This window comes from Saccopteryx bilineata, chromosome 5 (genome assembly GCF_036850765.1).
Source record: "Saccopteryx bilineata isolate mSacBil1 chromosome 5, mSacBil1_pri_phased_curated, whole genome shotgun sequence".
NCBI lineage: Eukaryota > Metazoa > Chordata > Mammalia > Chiroptera > Emballonuridae > Saccopteryx > Saccopteryx bilineata.
The window spans coordinates 8,955,673-8,980,158 of record NC_089494.1 but is presented as its reverse complement, the minus strand read 5'-3'; the positions used below and the strand labels follow the sequence as shown (position 1 = coordinate 8,980,158).

The 24,486-nt window shown below is 37.4% G+C and overlaps 1 protein-coding gene across 16 annotated transcripts in view; it reads right to left on the bottom strand.

The window, feature by feature from the left end:
* TRIP12 (thyroid hormone receptor interactor 12) overlaps nucleotides 1–24,486 on the bottom strand; it is a 156,344-nt gene that overhangs the window by 53,078 nt on the left and 78,780 nt on the right. For 15 of the 16 annotated variants that reach the window (XM_066279914.1, XM_066279916.1, XM_066279911.1 and 12 more), the window contains 5 exons: nucleotides 23,637–23,742; nucleotides 19,942–20,078; nucleotides 13,533–13,616; nucleotides 12,376–12,471; nucleotides 2,799–2,947 (listed from right to left, as the gene is read on the bottom strand). In XM_066279914.1, the coding sequence (XP_066136011.1) occupies nucleotides 2,799–2,947; nucleotides 12,376–12,471; nucleotides 13,533–13,616; nucleotides 19,942–20,078; nucleotides 23,637–23,742 (572 nt within the window). The remainder of the gene's footprint in view (nucleotides 1–2,798; nucleotides 2,948–12,375; nucleotides 12,472–13,532; nucleotides 13,617–19,941; nucleotides 20,079–23,636; nucleotides 23,743–24,486) is intronic. The other variant, XM_066279925.1, reaches the window with a different exon arrangement.

The following is a 24,486-nucleotide window of genomic DNA, read 5'->3' as shown; positions in this document are numbered from 1 at the left end:
CAAATATTAAACCAGTTGTACTGGTAATACAGTGTTTTACTTAAACCTGATGAATGTAAAAATAAACAAAATGGTGTAGAGATGATACAAATGGCATAAAATTATGATATATAACAATAATGAAAGAAAATTATGATAAAATGACTTAAAGATTTTTATAACATCATTTCACAGTACTGTACATATAGCCTACTCAACTTAGGACCAAAAAGTGTTAGGACTGGTCTGTTGGAACCAATCGTGGTCGTAAGTCGAGCACTAGCGGTTACAATAATTGTTTAATAAGAGTTGTCTCCTTGGCTGAATTACGTTGGGTTCATTATATGTAACAGAGGTCCTGATAACTTTTTGTTAATACACACACATTCTCTCTCTATTTCAGCACTCTGTATCTCAAATCAGTCACTTAAAACACCTACTCTAAACTGAAAGGGGATTCTCATTTTAACAGAAAAAGTAACAAGTTCTCCAATTCTTAAGGTGGAATGAACCTTATACAACCAGGTTTAGGAAGAATTGCTATAAAAAGATTGACTCCCTTCCACCAAAAATGACTATTCACACAAGTGTCTAAAAATGGATATATATATATCTATAGATATAGATATAGATACATTCACAATATTCAATTGTGATAAAAGGTAAATCTGGACAACTCATTAACAATTCAATAGCATGAACTGACTCATGCAGGTCTAGTAAGCACTTAAACATAATCAAGAATCAGAAAATTAAGCAAATTTGACTATGTGTCAACATTTTTGCCTACATTTAATAGCTTCTTTAGTTAACTAATAAAAACTACATCTTAACATTAGACAGTATAAGGTAAACTTAGTTTTTTGTTTTTTCACTATTTTTTAACGAACAACACTAACAAAACAAAAAAGTTTAATTTGGGAAACAGAAGCCAGCTACTGAAGAAATCCATAATTTGAGCATGAAAATTAGCATAGGCCAAGTATAAAGAAAGTACAAAGGCTAATACTGCTTTCATGAAAATTCAGGAATCAACATGCAAGGCATTATTAGAGTAGAACTAGTAGGATTTAATAGCTAGCTTTCATTATCCAAAATCTCAGTGGCAACAGGTAAGAAAAATTACACTTAATCTTTATCAGCTCCTGCCAGAGCCCAGTCACCCAACAACTAAGAAAAAGCAGAAAAAAAGACTATGTCACCTTTATTTGAGTCTTCATTCAGCTCTCTCAGCACTCAGCTTCAGATATAATTTGATAATGTGCTCAAATAGAACTGGATATACCAACCATAATTTCACTTTTTTTTCAATTTTATTAAATATGTAAAAAAAATTATATATGTATTTTTAGCTTCCAAGGTAAAATATGCTACGAATGTATTCATGTTTATGTTGGTCTTTATTGATATTTTATTCAGACTTAAATTATAGCCAATTTCTTTAATGTTATTTAAAATAGTGGTTTTCAACCTTTTTACACTTGGCGACTGATGGAAATAGAATTATTCCAAAGACTGCTAAAGCAAAAACTACCCTGAGCACAAGTGAATTCAACTAAGATCACTAGGTCTATCATCTTCATACAATATCAGGGTAGTTAACTGTTTTGCAGACTGGTACAAAATTTCTCATGGACCAGCCCATGGACAGGTAGTTGAAAAACACTGAATTAAAAGACATTTTTCTCAGAACCTATACCCTTCTGTTGTTTCACAATTAAAAAGTTTAAGCAGCCTGACCAGGCGGTGGCACAGTGGATAGAGCGTCGAACTGGGACGCAGAGGACCCAGGTTCGAGAACCCAAGGTCGCCACCTTGATCATGGGCTTGAGCAAGGGGTTACTCGGTCTGCTGTAGCCCCACGGTCAAGGCACCTATGAGAAAGCAATCAATGAACTACTAAGGTGTCACAACAAAAATTAATGATTGATGCTTCTCATCTCTCTTCGTTCCTGTCTGTCCCTCTCTATCCCTCTCTCTGACTCCGTGTCTCCGTAAAAATAAATAAATAAACAAATAAATAAAATGTTTTTTAAAAAGTTTAAGCAATTAGATTTAATAAATCCTAAATATTAATAAATAATCATGTTGAAAATCATTAAAAATTTTTTTTAATTAATTTTTTTTGCACAAAGAAAACTGGGTAGAGGGTGACGGAGGACAATCTGACTTTGGGTGATGGGTATGCAACATAATTGAATGACAAGATAACTTGGACATGTTTTCTTTGAATATATGTATCCTGATTTATTGATGTCACCCCATTAACATTAGTAAAAATTTATTTATAAAAAAAATTTAATTTTTTTCTATTGTGGGTATTGTTTTGTTTATTTTGGGTATTTTTTTCATTTTTGTTTTTGCTTTGAAAAATTAAAAAAGCACAGGCTGGAAGGATCCATGTGGTGTTTTGGCTTGAAGGCTCTGCCATGCACCAGTTATCAAACATGAGGCCTATATGGTCCACAGCCAACCCACAGGTGAACTACTTATTAGTACCCCACATATCACAAGAACAAAAGAGAAAGCATGTAAATGTCAGCACAGTATGTCAAAAGGTCAACAATTTAAAATTTAAAACTAGTCGTATCAAAAGGTGGAGTAACCACTAAGAAATGGTTTAGAATATTTATTAATTTCATATTAGCAATCACTCACAATATCTGTAAGCAGGAAATGGAAGCACTAAGCCACATTACTGTTGCTTAGTTCTGTCATGTTTTCATGTTTTAAAATTCATAATAACAGTAATTTACTTTCAGTAAAACACTGGCAACACGGAGAACAATTGAGATAAAACCAGGGGAAAACTATCTTACCAGAGCTGGAACGACACTCTTGACAGGAAACCCTCCAAGGGTCTCCTCGTTTCCCATGACCAGTAATTGACACATTTCAATAACTGCCTGGAGTTGCTGGCTTTCATCACTTGCTTGTAGTCCTTGCAGAAGCTGCTGGGCCTTGGAACCTTAACAGGGGAAAAAAATATTATTTTTAAGTTTCAGGAGAAAAAATTATTACTGGGTAAAACATGTGACCCTGTATGTTAGCTGGTTGCTTATCTTCTTCGAATCCCAACCAAAGAATAGGTCTACATCAGGGTTAGAAGAGGCTGCTGATAATTCAAGACAAATACACTAGTTGAATTTACTCTGCCTTTTTTTTTTTTTTTTTTTCATTTTTCTAAAGCTGGAAACAGGGAGAGACAGTCAGACAGACTCCCGCATGCGCCCGACTGGGATCCACCCGGCACGCCCACCAGGGGGTGATGCTCTGCCCATCCTGGGCGTCGCCATGTTGCGACCAGAGCCACTCTAGCGCCTGGGGCAGAGGCCACAGAGCCATCCCCAGCGCCCGGGCCATCTTTGCTCCAATGGAGCCTTGGCTGCGGGAGGGGAGGAGAGAGACAGAGAGGGAAAGCACGGCGGAGGGGTGGAGAAGCAAATGGGCGCTTCTCCTGTGTGCCCTGGCCGGGAATCGAACCCGGGTCCTCCGCACGCTAGGCCGACGCTCTACCGCTGAGCCAACCGGCCAGGGCTGAATTTACTCTGCCTTAAAGTGATCTCGGTTATACATTTTTGTCTTAATGTTTATCTATTTAAGTGCGACAAGTTGGTTGGTTTTTTAATGGCTAAGACAAAATATATCCATATGACTAATATAAACTTACTGTTAACATATCTGCTTTTTAATATATTACATATGTGTGTGTGCAAAAATTTTCTGCAGAAATAAAAGCCTGTTAAACAAAACGATGCCCAGACTTGAAGGAAATGTCATATAACTCTAAAGACTGGCACCAGAATAAAAGAAATCCTAGTAACAGTGACAGAGCAAGGGAATAAAAACAGAGCAATGCATCTAACAAGAGAATGGAAAGAACAAGCTAGTAATCTCCAAAATCAAACCCCCCCACAAATGGAAGGACCTTTGCATCTCCTCTTATTCATTTGCAGATGCTGTTATCAGACTACTGAGAATACTTTTAAGGCTCAAGTCCATTGTCCAAACAATTGAAAAATGCTAAAACTCACAGGGAAATAAGCTGTCAAAAAGCTGAGTAAGACACTCAAAAATAAAGTCTCCAACTCTGTTTCAACCTTTCACGGACACTTTCCTACCTGTGATCACTATTAATTCAATCAACACTAACCAAATTTGTGTCTCCTGTCACTTTCAAGGGAAACTCTTAACACCTTTTCAGCTTGTTCTTTCTGCATTGAATTTTTTCTCTCCCATATCATTAAGTAGTAAAATGAATGGAAATAATTTTGGAAAATATCAATGAAAACCAGAGGTTTTATTTCAGTAAAGCTTCAATGTATTCTTGGAAGGCACGAGCCCTTAACAGGACATCGGTGATCCTTGCTCAAGGTTTGTCTTCTTGATGATTTAAGACTGTGGCTCATAGTATATATGACCAAAGCTTTTTAATCCACTCGTCCACTGATGGACACTTGGGCTTTTCCAGATCTTTGCTATGGTGAAGAATGCTGCCATAAACGTGGGGGTGCATTTCTCCTTCTGGAATAGTTCTATGGTATTCTTAGGGTATATTCCTAAAAGTGGGATAGCTGGGTCAAAAGGAGTTTGATTTTTAATTTTTTGAGGAATCTCCATACTGTTTTCCACAGTGGCTGCACCAGTCTGCATTCCCACCAGCAGTGCAGGAGGGTTCCCTTTTCTCCACTTTCTCGCCAGCACTTATTCTGTGTTGTTTTGTTGATAAGCACCATTCTGACTGGTGTGAGGTGATATCTCATTGTGGTTTTAATTTGCATTTCTCTAATGCAGTGGTTCTCAATCTGTGGGTCTAGACCCCGCGGGGTCGCCTAAAGCCATCGGAAAATACATAATGCATATCAGGTATTTACATTCCGAATCATAACTGTAGCAAAGTTACAGTTATGAAGTAGCCACCAAAATTATTTTTTGGTTTGGGGTCACCGCAACATGAGGAACTGTATTGCGGGGTCACGGCATTAGAAAGGTTGAGAACCACTGCTCTAATGGTTAGTGATGTTGAGATTTTTTCATATGCCTATTGTCCATCTGTATGTCCTCTTTGGAAAAGTGTCTATTCATTTCTTTTGCCCATTTTTGATTGGATTATTTTGTCTTCCTGGTGTTGAGTTTTACAAGTTCTTTATAAATTTTGGTTATTAACTACTCAGCCATAAGAAATGATGACATCGGATCATTTACAGTAACATGGATGGACCTTGATAACATTATACTGAGTGAAAGAAGTAAATCAGAAAAAACTAAGAACTATATGAATCCATACATAGATGGGACATAAAAATGAGACTCAGAGACATGGAGAAGAATGTGATGGTAATGGGGGTGGGGGTGGGGGAGGAGAAAGAAGGGGTGGGGGGAGGGGAGGGGCACAAAGAAAACCAGATAGCAGGTGACGGAAGACAATTTGACTTTGGGTGAGGGGTATGCAACATAATCAAATGTCAAAATAATCTGGAGATGTTTTCTCTGACCATATGTACCCTGATTTATCAATGTTACTGCATTAAAATTAATAAATTAAAATTTAAATGCAAATAAAAAAGACTGTGGCTCATGAACTACGTAACTATCACTGCCTTCCTACTTCTACCATAATTAAGAGTCCATCTAAAAATATACTGCAAGAAAGTAAAGTTCAAAGGGATACTATCTTTAAATTTTCCAAACTTAAATAATATCAATTCTAGTTAGAGCAAGCTTATCATTTTTGTGTTGAAATAATGTGGAAGGAAAAATAAAATGAAGAGGAATGAGTGAAAACAAAAGAATCTTCTGTTGCTTTTAGATTCGTTTTTAAAGGATGAAACAGTTGCTATAATGTACCCCCTAAGAGCACAACCACCTTTAAAAAAGAACAATTGACACATATGCCATTGGATACCTTCTAAACACTGAGGCTGGCAATTCTAAGGCAATAGATTGTTCTGGCAAGATCAAAATCATCATGAATATCCACTGGAGGGTATTATGCTAAGTGAAATCAGCCACAGAAAAACATATACCATATGATTTCACTTTCTTGTGGAGGCTAAAAAACAAAATAAAGAAACAAAACAGAAACAAACTCTTAGATACAGAGAACAAACTGATAATTGCCAGATGGAAGGAGTATTGAGAGGTTGGGTGAAAAGGTGAAGGGATTAAGACATACAATTTGGCAGTCACAAAATAGTTACAGGAATGTGAAGTGCAGCCTAGAGAATATAGTCAATAATAATACTGCAATAACTTTGCATGGTGTCAGGTGGGTGCCAAACTAACCAGGGGATTCCCTTTATAAGTTGTATAAATGCATAACCACTATGCCATACACCTGAGACCAATATAATAGTGAATGTCAACTCTAACTGAAAAATAAAAATTTAAAAAATAAACATAAGAGTCTCAGGAACCACCCAGGAGTCTATGGACCATACTTTGGAATCAGTTTCACAGATCAGGGGTGAGTTAGCAAATATTTTCCATAAAGAGCCAAACCCAGCTTCCTGCTTATTTTTGGACTGCTTGTGAACTAAAAATGATTTCTGCATTTTTAAGTAGCTGAAAAAATTTAGAGTAATATTTTGTTTGTTAGTTCATTTTGACAGACTTATAGAGAACAGGCTGACTGCTGCTGGCAGGAGGGGGAGGGGCTAAAGGGATTGAGCAAAAAATTAGAAAAAAGAAAAACTCATGGACACAGACAACAGTTTGGTGACTGTAGGGGAAGGGGGGCAGAGGAGAGTGTAAGGGGGATAAGTGGTGATGGGCAGAGACTTACTTGCAGTGGCACCCACAATACAGTGTACAGATGCCTTGTAGAACTATACACCTGAAACCTATATAATTTCGTTAATGAGTGTCATCCCAATAAATTCAATAAAAAGAAAAATAGTTATATTTTGTTACATGTGAAACTGAATGGAAATAGAAATGTCAGCCCCCGTAATAAAGCATGACTGGAACACGGCCATGCTCATCTGGGCACGCATGGTCTGTGTCTGCTCGCACGTCACAGTGCCAGTCGAAGAGCTGCAACAGACACTGGGTCTATAAAGGTCAAAATATGTACTACCTGGCCCCGTACCGAAAATACAGCCTAGACAGACAAAGAGAGTAAGACTGTAAAGAACTTCAACTGAGGAACTAGAATCCATACTGAAAATCAAGTAACTGTTTAGAACGAAAAACCATAGTACAAAAAATTGAAAATACTGACCAGTTTAATAAAGGACTGAAGAAGAAAGCATAAAAAAGAATTAGTGACTTTAAAAGCTGTCCAATATAGTTTTCAAACTGGGTAAAAGGAAAAAAATCTCATGGAAACAAGAAGAAAATGGAGTCAGAGAGACAGATTGAATGAATCCAAAGTTTGAAAATGTATTATCTTGATACTCCCAGATGGAAGAGAAGGAGGATATTTGAAGAGATAATGAGGTACGAGAAACATTTTAAGAGATAGTGGCCAAGAATTTTCTAAAACTGATGAAATATATCAACTCAGATTCAAAGATTCAGGAAAACCCAAGCAAATTAAAAATCAAAGAAAATATTACAAAGTCCTAATATAGTCAAACTACTAAAATTTAATTATATTTTGAAAAAGCAAATTTAATAGCCAGAGGAAAAGGACCTTACCTTGAAAGGCCAATAGTAAGGCTTTAAAACAAAAACTAGAGAAACTAGAAGACATTATAAGTGCTAAAAATTTTAAAACTGGAAAAATGTCTTTTTTACAAACTAAGGCAAATCAAAAATTTGCAGGAAAAAAATCTTTACTAGCAATCATTTACTATGTGAAAAGGGAGTTTCTGGGCTAATGAGAAACCCTAAAAGAAAAAGAAAATGCAGGAAGTAATTAAAGAGAGTACTGAAATGGTACCTATGTTCTAAAATGACAATTATGTCTTACTATGTTTGTAACATATGCATAAGTAAAAACAAAGCATCAAGAATGGAGGTAAAGAAAGTTAAATTATTGTAAAGTTCTTATACAGCTTATGATAAAATTTATTATAAAGTAGGCTATAATAAACCAAGGATATGCGTTATAATCACTAGGGTAATCACTGAAAGAAGTACATAAGGATATATTACTAAAAAGTGAGAAGAATGATACCACGCGCTATTGCTATACATGACTGGCAGGAACACAGAAATGGTAAACTCCAAAATAGGGTGATTATCACAGCTGCCAAATGTTATAGGCATATTTACCTTTTTACACAGCAGTCCCCCTTCCAGAAATCTATTTTACAGAAAATAAAAAGGAAAAGCCATATTTCACTGCATCAAAACCAAGACTGGAAATTACCTAAATGATTTAGCCAGTTCAACAGGAAACTGGCTAAATAAACAGTAGCACTATGGTGCTTTACAGAAGGAAAAAAGAAATCTTTCTTTTGCAGTCTACATATGTAGCAACCATGGAGAGTGAACACCAAAACAGATTGGTATAGCAAGGTAAAGTGTGTAAATTTTAGCACCCTTATCTAAGAAAGCAGTGTGTGTGAAGTAGACAACACGGATTTGTTTTCGTTTTCTCAAGTCAGTAACACAAGGGCAAGCCATAAAATTAACAAAGGTTACTGGTGAGGTAGGAAGAAATAGGGTAAATGAATATCATGCAAAGAATTGACTATGTTTTTGGAACTGGAACTTTTGGCATGGGAGAAAGAAGATACAAAATAAAGGCAATTAAAACCCTGTAGCCCTGAATTTAAACTGGAAGTTATTAGTATGAATTTATGGTTTTTATTTTAAAGATGAAATGCAATTATTTCCTAGGTTTGTCCATTAAAAGTGTCTAATAAAAATGATCAAACCAGTGGCAATGAATATAACTAGAGCCCAGACTGGGGACTATAAAGACCATTCCATTTTTAAAAATCTGGGCTCTGAAGAAATGTCTGATTTCAGGTCGGACGGTATGTGCGGGAGGCAGTGGAAGGAGCTGAACTTGCCATGTGAGAAAGCAAGGAAGTTATCAAAAACTACTGAGATCATACCAAAAAGATTCAGAAGTCAACCTCAAAGAGAACCCACCATCATCCAATGACCGGACAATTTAAACATCAAATGAAAACCACTGAAATGTCTAAAAGACGTCTCCATTCACTGACAACAACACTTTAAACAATAATAGCACTTTGGAGAATGCAAAAACCAACTATTTTGAAAACTGGTAAATAAAGCGGAGGAAAAAAATTTAAATACCAACTATTCTCTGGCAAAGATATTCTTTATATAAGTTTATGTCTACTAAATTACTCCTTTTACTTCTAATGAGTGAAGACTGATCATTAGACACAGGGTTGTATCATTTTGCAATCCCTGCTATAGGCAGTGATTCATTTCACCGTTTTTAAGAGACAATCAGACTTGATGTGCTTCCTAACATTAGAACTGACACCGCAACTTTTGCAGTCTTTCCTCACTAGGAAAAGAAAATAAAGAATCAAACTTGAATCTGAAAAAGCCTCTAGATTCCACTACTAGTTTATAAGAAACACACTGACATATGAAACATTTGAGACTATGGAAATATGGCTCTGGTTGGATACTTATTATTAAAGGAATTATTGGTTTATTTTTCAAGTGTGATAATATAAAGTAATCTGTGCATGTGTTTTAAGAAGTATTATCTGGAGCTAAATGATGAATGTTTATAGTTAAATTATATAATACTTGGGACTAATTTCAAACTAATATGTGAAGAGGGATGTTGATGAGGGTAAAGATAAAACTGACCATGAAGTAGGCATTGCTGAAGCCGGCTTGGAGGGTTGTAACACTTCTCTACCCTGATTCTAGTCTATGGTTTATAATTCCATGGGCAATGGTTGACCTTTTACACAATTTTGCAATGTTTTAATGCTAATACCCTTAGGTAGCCCTGCACAACTCTTCTTCTCAACCTTTTCCCCAGAAATAAAGTGGTAAAATAAATAAAATCAAATTTCTCTTTAAAACAACACAAAAAATTTAAGAAACACATTAACTCATGGTAATGTACAGATTGTATTTTAATCCTGATTGAATGAAACAAAATTTTTATGTGGATTTATGAAACTGGATCATTTGAACTCTGAAAAGATACTTAATAATAGTAAAGATTTAATCTTCTTAAGATACCCACAACACTGACTAAATACTTTATGTCCCTATTTTCATAGTTACAAATCCAAATACATGCAGATGAAGTGATACCTAAGTTGGCTCTAAAATAATTTGAGGAGTGGAGCCAATGGCTGAAGATATAAATGCAACAATGGTTGCTATGGACTGATAATTACGCCTGGAGCTCTTGGAGGTTATTATACTATTGCACTCTCAACTTACTTCCCATAGAGCCCATCTTTTTCAAGAGAAAGATCATGTCATCCCCTCTTCTAAACCCTTCAAAGGCTCCTGACCACCCTACACTTGCTCCTGGCCTGCCAAGGTCCTCCATGACCTGGCGAGAGCCAAACCTCTCCAATTTTGTCCTCCATCCCTCCTCCGCCTTCCCTCTTTCCATGAGCTCTTCCTCAAATATGCCAAGCTCCTTCCCTCCACGGGGTGTACTTCCTCTGTCCCCCAGACCTGTGCAGAGTTGGTTTCCTCACCTCAGTTAAGACTTCACAAAGATCACCCTGCCTCAGAGGTGTCTCCAAGCAGCCCATCTACACTGCTCCAGCAATTACCCTGCACTCTGACCCAGTGCTGTGTTCCATCACTGTGCTAATACCACCTGAAAGTTTACTGTGGAATTGTCTTCTTTACTGCCAGGGTCACCCTCTTGCATGAAAGCTCCATGTGGGCAACAACTCCCCTTATTCTGTTTAAGACTCAATTTAAGACTCAACACAATACCGTATTGAATAAACGACTCTAAATAAAAATCTACATTCCAGTGTTCATGAGAACCCTGCAACAGTGTATGCTGAGAGCTGAGTATCAGCGCAGCAAAACAAACAAAAAACAAAAGTACAAGCTGCTTATTAAATTTCCTGTTACATGCTAACACCAAGATACTGAAAAACCCTCAAGTACAAGTACATATGTGTGAGCACATGTACACATGGTACATTAAAAAAACTTTGCATATCTGATAGAAAATTATAAGCACGCATTAGTAAGATCAGAGTTAATATCAGAGTTAGAGTTCAGAAAATTAACAGACTTCAGAAAGTAACACTTCAGAAATTCTGAAATTAATCAAGGCTAAAGTCCTCATTTAGCCTACTGATTCTATGGAAAGATTATCAATGGAGTTAATAAAACATGATTAAATATAAATTTTGCTGAAGGAAGCTAAAGATAGTATCCTATACCATAAAGAATTTAACTAGCTTTGCAATTATGCAAAAGTTATGCTTAGTTACAAATTAAGACTTTAAAAGTGAAGTCATGTTGTCAAACCATATATGACAAGATTTCTGAATTATAATGCATTAATTTGATTTAACTGAGCGTAGTAATTGGGACTGGAATTCTGCTGAGAAATCTTTCCGTTTAGGCTCATATTTCCACTGTCTACGGGTTAAATTTTATTCAGCCATAAAAAACTCAAGATGTAAACATATGCAAATCATATCATCAAATGCTATAATAATCAATGTAATCACATGAGAATTTTTCTTAAATGAGAGGAGGGTGATAGAGAGATAGACTCCTGCATGTGCCCTGACCAGCATCTACCGAACAACCCTCAACTGGGGCTGATGCTCGAATCAACCAAGCTGTCCTCAGCGCCTGAGGCTGACACTCAGACCAACCTAGCCCACTGGCTGCGAAAAGGGAACAGATAGAGAAGGGAGAGAGAGAAGGCAAGAGAAGTTGATGATCACTTCTCATGTGTGCCCTGGTCAGGAATTGAGCCCAGGACCTCTGCACTCAGGGCCAAGACGCTCTATCCACTGAGCAAACTGACCAGGACCTCATACGAAATTCTTTACTCTTCTACAGCTCAAATAAAGAGTCAACCATGCTATAAACTTTCGGGTTTTTTTTTTTGTTTATTTTAATTTTTATTCACTTTAGTGAGGAGAGAGAGAGAGAAGGTGGGGAGGAGCAGGAAGCATCAACTCCCATATGTACCTTGACCAGGCAAGCCCAGGTTTTGAACCAGCAACCTCAGCATTCCAGGCCAACACTTTACCCACTGAGCCACCACAGGTCAGGCCCAAATTTTGGTTTTCAAATGATTCCAATTCAGTAATCAAAAATAAAAGTACAGAAAAAAATCTTAAGAGTTGTTGTATATAAGGCAAGAATATGCAAAAGTTTTATTTTTAAAAACAGGTTATTAAAATTCATGAAAACTTACATCAATATGTAAGCAATAAAAATAGCACTTAATTAATTATTACGGATTTGGAGAAGACAATAAATTTAAAAGTATTTACTTACTAGCTCCACTTCCAATTGTTCTGTGGAAAAGTTGTGACATCCGAGGACCAAGAGGACCAAACAAGTGAGGAGGAAGACCCCTGGCCTCTAACAGGGCTAAAGAAAAAAGCGCAGGAGTAGTTCAATTGTTAATGCAACGAATTTTACCTAAAAATTTCAAGCAGCTCATCACCTCACAAAACTGATTTAGACAGTGTTACATTCCATTCTGAACTCTAAGGGAAGCTACATTAAACTTTCAAGACCACTCTCATATTAATTATATTAATATGAGTTAGACCCACTCATGAGCCAGCAATAAGGCAACTTAAGGTTTTATGAAGGTATTAAATTGTATCAGTGTGCCAGCAGGAACTGTGTGAACAGTCCACAAAAAACTCAAAGTAAATATATACTTATTTTGAAGAAATTATGTTAAATACCCTTCCACTGTTCTTCCTCTGATATTTTCCAATCATGTACTGGTCATACAAGCCTCTAAAACCATGCAAAATTATTTTTATCAGTTCCAAGAAAGTGGAAACCTGTTTTCATGAGAGTTCTAATCAAAGAGAGACTGTTTTTAAGTTACTTCAGGAACTTACAACAATCTGAAACTTATTTATAAATAATATATTTCTTGTAAGTCTCACAACTGGTAACCAACCATCTGAAGATGATAAAACTATATACCTATCCACTTAGAAAGAGCATATACATAAAAATGCTTTTTAAAGGGCACTTATAATACTAAAATACTTGGAGATTATGTCACAGTTTACATTCATTGAAACAAGTGATCAAGAATACAAAAGAATGTGGCAAAAAAAGCACCCTACTAGATGCATTATGTTATTAGGTCCAGAAAACAATATAGTAAGCTACCCCCTTTCAGGATCTTCCTTAATTTGTTACCAGCTACACATGCGAACATAATGACGATTTAAAAACATTCAAAATAAATATATGTAAAATTCTGTTTAGCTAACAGTAAAAAAAAGGAGCCAGGAGATCATTATCCAATTCAAAATCATCAAATCACCCTAACTAAGAAGCTTTCTTGGAGGTATAGGCATTGCGCGATTAAGTTCAAACAAGCTTATCTCAATTTTAACAAAGAAGAGTAGTAACAGGCAGCTCATAGTAATGTTTTCTTATAAGCTCAAAACTGTCTTTACCTTGTAATCGTCCCATCTCGGAATCATCTGATTCACTCTCCCCAGAGGTGGTCATGCCCACAGCCCCTGCTACAGAACTAGAGGCTTCCAAGGAGGGGAGAAAAAAGGGCAAGAGTTAAGAGAGGAAACTTAAAGTCATTATGTCTGGTTTATCTTAAAAAAGAAAATGGAGTTTTACAAACTACAATGAATAAAGGCAATTAAATATCTGCCCATTGCACACTAAGCGGTTCTTCTAGACTTTGCCTTATAGCTTTCATGAAAAGATGGCTCAACTTCAGTGCTTCACAAGCAAAGAAACACAACCTTTGTATTGCATTCACACATGCCTTATATAAGAGTCCTTATACCTTTATTGTTCCTAAAATTAAGTTCTGTCCTGAGCTCCTCTACCAGAAGTTCATGAAGATAACAATGCTAACTACTGATATTGAATAGATGGGCAAATCCATAGTCACAAACATAATAGAAAGCAAAACTGACACTTGGGGGAATGTTCCCTATAGATGTGTTCCTTCTTCCATCTGCTTTATCACTAGACTATAGTCTTAATAAAATCTTTCATCTGTTTCCTTTAATTTCGAGAGTATATAAAGATTACACTCTTATTTCCAGGACAAAATATTAAAATACACAACTAACAGATGACTGCAAAACACTGTCCTACAAAGGAGAGGGCAACGAAGATGTCAAGTGAAAGACGAAGAGTCCAGATTCAGAAGGAGTCGACTACCCCAAATGCTAACCTGATCTGTAATCAGTCTAAGCAAACAGGGATTCATTCTGCTACGAATGTGACCAGGAGATCAAACAATATTCCTGTACAATTAGCAGGTTACTGTTTCTCCTTTCAGTGTCCATTGAGTTCTAAACCATGTTTTTATACAGATGAAAATTTAGGTATAAACCACCTCAACCACGATACCGTAAGCCAGGCGTCCCCAAACTACGGCCCTCGGGCAGCATGCAGCTCCCTGCCGCACTTCCGGAAGGGGCACCTCTTTCACTGGTGGTCAGTGAGAGGAGCATTGTATGTGGCGGCCCTCCAATGGTCTGAGGGACAGTGAACTGGCCCCCTGTGTAAAGTTTGGGGACTCCTGCCATAAGCCCTGTAAAACTGACAAACAGTGACAGAATATGCAAGCCAGGAAGAATATTTTTATCATCATTGTTTAAAGAGGCACATGGGTAGCATATGAATTTAAAAGAGCTTTTCTGAAGAAAGGGATGCTAATGTACCACATCAAATGTGTTTTTTCTTAATATTTTTCTTCATACCTCATTAAGTATTTTCTATCATTTCATTGGAGTTTCTTTTTATTATAGAAAAATGTATGGTTTATGACAGGAGTCAGCACACTGGCCCACAAGACAAATCCCATCTAGCACATCAATTTGTAAATAAAACTATTAGAACATAGCCAAACTCACTCATTCACATACTGACTGCAGCTGCTTTCACACTATGCCCACACAGCTGAGTAGTTCCGACAGAGCCTATATAAAGCCTAAAACATTAACTATCTGGCCCTTTACAGAAAATGTGAGCCACACCAAAGTTTGCAGTTATAGGCTAACAGAATGCTTACATTAAAGAGTTTCAGAGTTTAGCAAGATCTATACTTCTGGTAAAGAAAAAGAAGACAATCAATAACTGTACTTTCCAATGCTACTTATAGGTGGCATTTATTAAATGCTTACATTATATGCAGGCTGTGTCTACATGTTTCCTTACAGTCATACAAAGAGGTATTCTAAGCATTATCACGCACACAAGAAAACTGAGGTTTTGAGGTCACTTGCCCAAGGTCAGATGGCTACCAACGATCAAGAGTTGAACTTATAGCAAGTCTGACCTCATAGGCTGTACTCTTTAAAAAGTAAATGCTATAAGCTCCTTAAATATATTCTTCAGCAGTACTTCTTCATTCAAGGAGAGCTGCTTCTTCACATGATACAGAAACTTGCTAAAAAAAACTGTTATTAGGGCCCATTTATAAGTGAATTTGAAGGGGTTCTTAAAGCTCTTAAATGTGCTTTAAAACTCTACCAATTATGTGGAAAGCAAATATAAAGTTTTGACAAATTAAATCGCTGGTTTTCACACACTCTGGAACTACACATTTTTTTGAGAAAAAAAACAAAAATTCACTTGTAAAATAATGCTGGTCTTTTAAGTTTATCAATGTCCACTGGTCTTGAAAACATTCTACAGATCTACAACCCACACTTTTAAAAGGTTTCACTTTGTTACTTTTAAACATTATTCTAATGACTTACATAATAATGACTATCTCAAATCTCACTGCCTAAAGACATTCACCAAGACACAACTTTTTATTAGAGCTGCTAAGGCTGTAATAGCAGGGCCCCAACCTTAAGGGAACCACAGAACCACTACAAGAAAGAGCAGGGATATTCTGTTTTTTAAAAATTCCTTTTTAGAGAAAGAGGAAGGGGGAGGGTAGGAAGGGAAAAGAGGGGAAGGAGGGGGGGGGAGGGGGAAGGTAGAGAGGGAGGGAGAGAAACATCAATCTGTTGTTCCACTCAGTCATGCCACCATGCTGTCACTGGTTGATTTTTGTTTATGCCCTGGTCAGCGAACGAACCTGCAACCTCATCATGTCAGGACAATGCTCTAACCAACTGAGCTACCCAGCCAGGGCCAGGATATTCTGATTTTGAATGGCAGTGAAGTACCTGTTTTGATGGAAATCAGTTACTGGACCTAAAGAAAAAAGATCCTTTGACAGTCCTTTGATGGCAAGTGTTCAGTATGTTTACTGTAAATCCCTGTATGTAAGCTTTTACCAAATTAGATAAATCAAACTAGTCTAGTCTATTGATGGCTGTTCGTAAAGTCATGCAGATAAGGAAATATAATCAATAATCAAGAGTTAATGAGAGTTCTTTAGTCAGGGCGTCAAACCTCCTTGGGCAACATGCACAAGATCTGTCCTCAAACATGAATAAAAAGTAGGAGCATCAGCAGAGAAAATCCAATGCCAGGTTTTAAGAGGTGTGGGTGTTTTTTTGTTGTTTAAATTGGCATCACTCCCATCTGGTCTCAGCCTATTTTCAGAGGATCACGTAAGATAGTGTCCAATGTACAGATGATAGAAAACAATGGAGAAAATTTGTTGTTTAAGTCAGAATACAAGAATTTTATTATGGAGCTTCAAGTTTTAACTCTTGCACAGATGCAGCCTCTTAGGCAGAAAGCAAAGGCAAAATATCAGAATGCTGACAGAATTCAAGTTAGTTGACAGAAACCAGTAAAGGCTCACCAGATACCTAAGTACAGGAGACAACAGGAAGATTTCTTTTAGTGTCATGAAACCTTGTGAGCAAGGCCAGAAGAATGTTGTTAGGAATATAATTAAACCTTTTATGAGCCCTGGTTATCACGTGACATGGTAGCAATCTGAGCTGTAGTGGTCCTAAACAAAAGTAAAGAAGAGAAAAATTAAAAAAAAAAAGAAAAAAAAAAAGCCGAGTTGGTTTCTACAAACCTGATTCTCCAATTCTCCACTTTAGTATCTCAAATGTTTCCTGACCAGGCGGTGGCGCAGTGGATAGAGCGTCGGACTGGGATGCAGAAGACCCAGGTTCGAGACCCCAAGGTCGCCAGCTTGAGCGTGGGCTCATCTGGTTTGAGCAAAAGCTCACCAGCTTGGACCCAAGGTCACTGGCTCGAGCAAGAGGTTACTTACTCGGTCTGCTGAAGGCCCGTGGTCAAGGCACATATGAGAAAACAATCAATGAACAACTAAGGTGTCACAACGAAAAACTGATGATTGATGCTTCTCATCTCTCTCCGTTCCTGTCTGTCTGCCCCTATCTATCCCTCTCTCTGATTCTCTGTCTCTGTAAAAAAATAAAAATGTTTCCCAGACAGTATCAGCCATAAAGAGGGGTGCACAGTTATGATGGAGCCCAAACTACCCCCTGCCAGACTTCTGGGGCGCTTAACTTTCAACCTCACAAACTGGCACTTCTATGAAAAGCTAGAGGTTGGGCTCCCCCACAGTATACTTCAGACCCAGCAGGGACACTGTTATCAAAAAACTTCCCTAAGTGTCAACACACTGGCAAAGTCAGGGTGATATAAGCAAGTCAGCCAATGCTTTAATATTTTCATGTGAAAAGAAAAAGAAATGCACTTATTTCAATGATTCCATTGAAGGTCAAGAAGATAGGATCTTAAAAAATAAGTAACACTAAAAAAATGAATATACAAATAACACTCAAGAGATTAAATTAATCTCTTTAAATTAGTAATACATTATTTCAAAATAAGTGCTTCAAACGAAGGGAGTCTTAGCTGTGTAAGAGCTGCAGAGAACAGCACTTGCCACAGACACTGTTACCATCACCAATCTATATTCCCCACTCACTGACACGGTCCTGTTTCCCTGAATTCCCATCTTACATACTGAGAAACTAAAGCACATTACACTGGTTGTACACTTGAAACTAATATAATATTGCATGTCAACTGTAAATGAAAAAAAAAAAGTTAAAAGCCCATGACTCTGAAGAACGTCCTATAAAGCTAGTAAGCCATCCGCCTGTTTCCCCAGAGCTGCTGTCACGTGAGGCAGAATTGCTGCAGGCCCCACTAGGGATCCAGCCTTCAGAGTGTAACGGAGTGAGTGTGGCTCTAATACCAGGGAATGAGCCACATGCATCTTCTACGTAACCTTGGAAAATACCTAGGTCATGCTGTGATTTCCAATGAGTGATAAGAAAACATAGGTGAGTGCTCAGGTGGGCAGTCTTAAGAACTTAATATTAATAATCCCTTGAAGCTTTTATCCTCTTAAGTAAATATACCAGGGAACAAAATTGGACACACCACCCCCTCATTCTAGCTTCTAATTATATTCACGTGAATTAAACTCTTATAATCCTAAGAAGCAGAATGACACAGCCATTGTAAATATGCACTTCTTTTCTAAGACTTGGATTTGACAGTCACACATCTTAGTCTGTAATTCAGGGCAAGCTTAACCATTATGTGCTCAGGTTTTCCTCATTTATAAAGTAAGGACAACAACATTCACACCTAAGCAGGTTGTTTCGACTATTCAATGAGAATATATGTGAAGTGCTTAATACTGTGTCTGCAATAGAGCGAGTGCACAGGCCATAACTGTTTGCTATTGTAATTACTGTAATGAGTCCACTTTAACTACATTCTCAGCAGCTCCATTTCTGTCATCCATGTGGGATTTGCCCCACTTCCATGTTCAGACTTGAAATAAACATTAAAACACTGGGAAGGAGAGGCTGTGTACCATAAAAAGCTTCAAAGAACTGCATGTCCAATGGACTGTTATTTTCCCCTAAATCTACCATTTAACTTTTCAGAAAAACTATTTGAGAACGAAGTACAGAAAAACATCCCCTCCTATCAGAAGAGATGTTGTAAGTTTACCAAGTACATAACGGGAAAGTCAGTGGTAAAATGTAAGGCTGGACAGAAAGCTGAGAAAGAAAGGCGTAAAACATGGACAGTGGCGGCCAAACCAGAACCTTCCTGACAAATGAGGACATATGATCAACCACAAGCACTGAAGAAAAGCAACACATATTCTAATATTAAACAATAGTACATGAAAGAGCTTTGTTCAAATGTAAGAATATCTATGCCTACATAAAAACCAATGTGTTATCCTGATTTCATGGAATCTTCCCCATAAGTTTATAATGATGAACTGCACCATTTTTTAAAAATTGGTTCTTAATGCTAGTGAGAAATGTTCATGACAAGCTACATTTAAGACCTGTTAGCCACAAATAGTCATAGAAGTATTAGCCTTCTTTTGGTATTGTCAATGGATACACATTTAGAGCTGAAGGAGGGAGTACAGAGGGGGTCCTGAACTTTTGCTATGCTAAGATATCAAAAATAAAAACTGGAAGCCCATGAGAATATAAATAGTATTCTTGAAGTTGCTTAGATTGAAATAGAATATTTGTTAAATTTTAGGGATTACAACATTCTAAATTAAAATTTACATATGTATAAAGTGAATTAAGCCATATCCTTACAGTTTTATTATAATGAATTAAAATTTTCAAACAATGGCCAATTAACATATGTCGTCATTAATATAAGAAACTTAAATAGAAATAGACATAATTCCTCCTAAAAATCCTTTCAATATAAGTAGCACAAATTTGGATTTGGAAAAAAATTAACCACTGAATCCAATTAATAAAAAAAAAAACCCCAAACTTATAAAGTGAAACAAGAGCAAAAGAATGTCACTTGATGATAAGCGTCTAGTACATTTCTGTCCCCTCTCTTCCATTACATTTGATATACTTAAAAAGTAATTGATCCCCAAATAAACCAGTAAGATACACAGATGCATTTTAGGGCTAAGCAGTGCCGCCCTACCTGCAGCTCCTTGGGGAGTGTCGTCCGTCCGCGCAGCTGAAGAGTTGACCGTCTCCTGGCTGCTCTCTGGGTCTGCCATTTTCTCCTGCCGACGAGCTTCAGCTGCTCCTCTTTTGCCCAGGCCAGAGCCTCGCCGACTGAACAGAAAAACGCCATCACAGGCAGCACTACCAGTGACCAGGAGTAATGACACACAGCACAAAGCTCCAATGCATGTAGCACAAAGCCAGTTTCTTCTTGTTACACAGAAATTGTTGCAGAAAATCGCGATGGCTAACAACTAAGGCTGTATATTTAAAATTCTTCCAAGTTATATCACATTCACAATACAAGCTTTTGTGCTGCTATGAGCTGTTGTCATCCTTACAGAAAGAAAGGATTTTTAAACACTTCCAATTAAATGAGAAAGTGACTCCTTCTGCAGAGACAATTCAATTCATTTACAAAAGATCCCTACTTCCAGGGTAAATAATGAATCAACAGAGACTTTCAGATTGATACCTTACAAAAGGGAAAAGAAAAAGGGGTGAGAAGATGGAGAAAATTCCTATCACCTAAGTTTCAGACTCTGTAAGTCAAAATATACCCTAATAATGGACAACAGCTCCATCTTTTAAAAAAAAGAATTAAAGATTTAATATTTATAAATAAAAACATGAAAGTTGTGAAGATACTTGTTTAGAATTAAGGCACAGTATAAGGTATTGAAAAAAGAATGATCAGTCATTTCTCATGAAGCAAATTACATTTTATTAATGACTTTTTTCTATTTTAATAGAAAAACAGGTAGAAACAAGACTTTCCTAACTTATTACAACTTAACATGGCTTAAAGGGCAGCTCTCCTAATTTCTTTAGGAAATGCAGAAACCTACAGCTAAAAAGTGTTTTAGACTCAAGTCAAACTACAGTGAAATTAGATGCTGTCTAGTAAAGAAAAAGAAAGAAGCAGACATGTGAAGCAGGCCCTGAATGACCAAAGAGCACTAAAGAGTTTGTTCTTCCAATTAGTAAAAGAAATCCATCCTAAACAGAAATTTATTTCGTTAACCCTAATTTCACAGTGAAATAGCTCATTCCAAACCCAATTTGCCAAGCTATAAATTAGTGGGATTCAAATTAATTCATCCATTTAACATTTAAGTTACCAACCACATGATACACACTGTGCTAACTGCTGTGGCTGCGGCACTCAAGCAGTATTAGTAGGCAAAGACAACGACACAGCTGTAGCTGATTATAAACGTGATCAGTGAGAAATCTCAACGAAGTCTGAAAAAGTTTAAGATAAGCATTCTAGGCAGGTGGCTAGACAGCTCGTGCACAGCATGACCAGGTATAGTAAATGATTTCATGTGCACTAAGAAAGTTGTCACAAGCAGAAGAAGGCTATAGAGAAAGACAAGACACTAAATTACATACATGACTCTTCATATTAAGCTTAAAATTAATTTTTAATCACAGTAAATTCAGTTATCTCAGATTATAAACCTTGGGTAAGTGGATTCAAAATGTGCCCCAAAGTAGGACAAAAGCTCTAAAAAGCTAAGAAATTTTCTCAGAGGTCCCTGTGAAAGTACAGGCATACCTCAAAGATACCGTGAGTCTGATTCCAGCCCACTTTAAAAAAGTGAATAGTAAATCAAGTCCCACAAATTTCTGGTTCCCAGTACACATAAAAGTTATGATTATGCTATACTGCAGACTGTTAAGAGTGCAACAGCACCATGCCTAAAAAACAATGTCTGGAACCTTAATTTAAAAATACTTCATTGCTTGCCTGACCAGGCGGTGGTGCAGTGGATAGAGCGTTGGACTGGGATGTGGAGGACCCAGGTTTGAGACTCCGAGGTCACCAGCTTGAGCGCAGCTCATCTGGCTTGAGCAAAAAGCTCACCAGCTTGGACCCAAGGTCGCTGGCTCAAGCAAGGGGTTACTTGGTCTGCTGTAGCCCCACGGTCAAGGCACATATGAGAAAGCAATCAATGAACAACTAAGGTGTCAAAACGAAAAACTGATAATTGATGCTTCTCATCTCTCTCAGTTCCTGTCTGTCCCTATCTATCCCTCTCTCTGACTCTATCTCTGTCCTTGTATAAAACATACAAAAAAACTTCATTGCTTAAAAAAAAAATGCTACCCATTATCTGAGCTGTCAGTGAGCTGTCATCTTTATGACTGGTGGAAGGCCACCAAATGTCCAACTACTTGGAAATAACTGTGAAAACAATGTAGCAACAACAAGAAAGGTAAAAGATGAAGTATTCTCAAAAAACTAGTATGATTAAAACTATTTGTAAAAAAACATAGTATCGTGAAATGTAATAAAATAGAGTCTGCCTATATGGCCAAGAAACCACAAAAGCAAATAGGTGAACCAACTCCAGATATTTTAAACAATCCAGACAGAACTAGAAAATAAATAGAAAGGTAGATATTTAAGCAGTCAGGGTCATTTTTTTTTTTTTTTAAACGAGGGAGACAGGCAGAGAGATGAGAAGCAACTTGTAGCTGTGACATTTAGTTGTTCACTGATTGTTTCTCATGTGTGCCTTGACCAGGGAGAGGAAGTCCCTCCAGCTGAGCCAGTGATCCCTTGCTGCAGCCAGTGACCTCGGGCTCAAGCCAGCGACCTTAGGATTTCGAACCTCAGCGTCCCAGGTCGATGCTCTATTCACTGTGCCACCACCGGTCATGCTCAGAGTCATTTTCTTATGACTCACAGGCAACAAGTCATACTGTTTCCTATGTCACTACTGTCCCCACTGCCGACAGCAGTCAACCAATTGCTTTAGAGAACTATAAGAGGTACTAAGACCTGCCTACCAACCTAAGTCAGAAGAGAAAAGGTAAACTAAAGTCACTCACCCCTCACTGGTTTTTGGCACTTTTAGTAGAGAGAACAGACCACACGTAAATGAAAGAAAACTCCTATATGGTTGGGGAAGGTTAGCAGCACAAGTGCACTTGAGCCACTGACAACCAAGCTGGAAAATGCAGAAATGAAACCGCAAGAAAAATATTTTTAACTTTAATTTATGATTCCCAATTAGTTAATAAAAGTATGTGAGAAATAAATAATACACTGTACCACATCAAAGGTAGTTCCAAAATAGCAATGGAGAGAAATGGGCACTAGAGACATGAAATATAAACAAAACTTACATTTTCCTTGCAGGTAAGGTGTTGTACTACAAAATGAAAATGAAGTACACTGCTCCCACTCATCCCTTAAATACAAGAACTGGTGCCAACGCTTTGAGATTAATTAGGCCATATTACAGCCAGAACAACAGGCATCCCTTTTGATCCATTAATCACACCACTGGGAAATTTAGCTACCTTTACAATAACCCAAATCTACATAAAGATGCTCATTAGAGTCCTGGTACACTAGAACTCTGAAAACCACCAAATGACCAACTACCTAGAAATAACTCTGGGAAAATAATGTAGCAAAAGGAAAGGTAAAAGATAATTGTTCTCCAAAAACTAGTATGATTAAAACTTAGTGAACACATATAAATAAAAATTGGGGAAGAATTCATAAAAGTAATAATAATATTTAAATTCAGTGTCTTTATTCAATATTCAAGTGAAAACATCAGCCGTCACTGAAAACGCGGAGATGACCAACTCGCTGGCAGCCTCCCCTGAACAGAACAAAGGCTCCAACCCCGTGACCCAAGTCCTCACCTGGCGCTCGCACAGGAGCCCGTGGTCTTCTGGCGCGTGCTCCGCCTCAAGCTGGGGAGCTCAGCAGGTGGAGATTCACTGCGCTTCTTGGTAGATTTTCTTAAACCTAGACATGTGAAATGCAAAACAAACTTTTATAAAGAGAAATAAAATTAAAACTATAAAATCCTTCAGGTCATCACCCTGTTTCAAACTCAGCAGACTCTTCCCACGGCCCCTCCAGCGGACTGCTAGGTTTACTTCCAGAGTCCGCCTTTCCTGAGCCTGTTTGTACTTAGGGAAGTTACTGTACATGGCGTTCCTGGTTCATGATTAATCTGCTCACTTTGGCCCAAACCTCATCATGAATGACAGTCCCTCTTTTCTCAAACCCTTAGAAGTTCCTACCACACCTATGTGTGTCCACTACTTTTCTCCACTAACTAAAGCCAAAAGGATTTTCTTTTTGTACATGCTATATATTTCAGAACTTCACTAAATACCACTTATCACTTTATTACATTGTCTTCATACCATCCCATTTTACAAAGCTTATATATGTATGGTTCATCAGTAAGGTTATGAGAGAACAAAATGCTTTCTTTAAATCTGTCAGCAAGAAATATAAACTTGGAACTAAGATTATTAGAATGTCCAGTTTACAGAATAGTATAATTGGGGGTGGGGGACTCAATCAAGCACACTTTGCATGTTACCCTGGAAGCTAACTAATACCTTTATAGAGGTAGCAAATTCTAAAAAAGGAAAGCATTTACATGAAGTTTATTACTACCTTACGAAGAATGGGGAAGCCACCAGAGCATCGATCTACCCTCCAACAACGTTATCATATATGATAACATACTAGGCA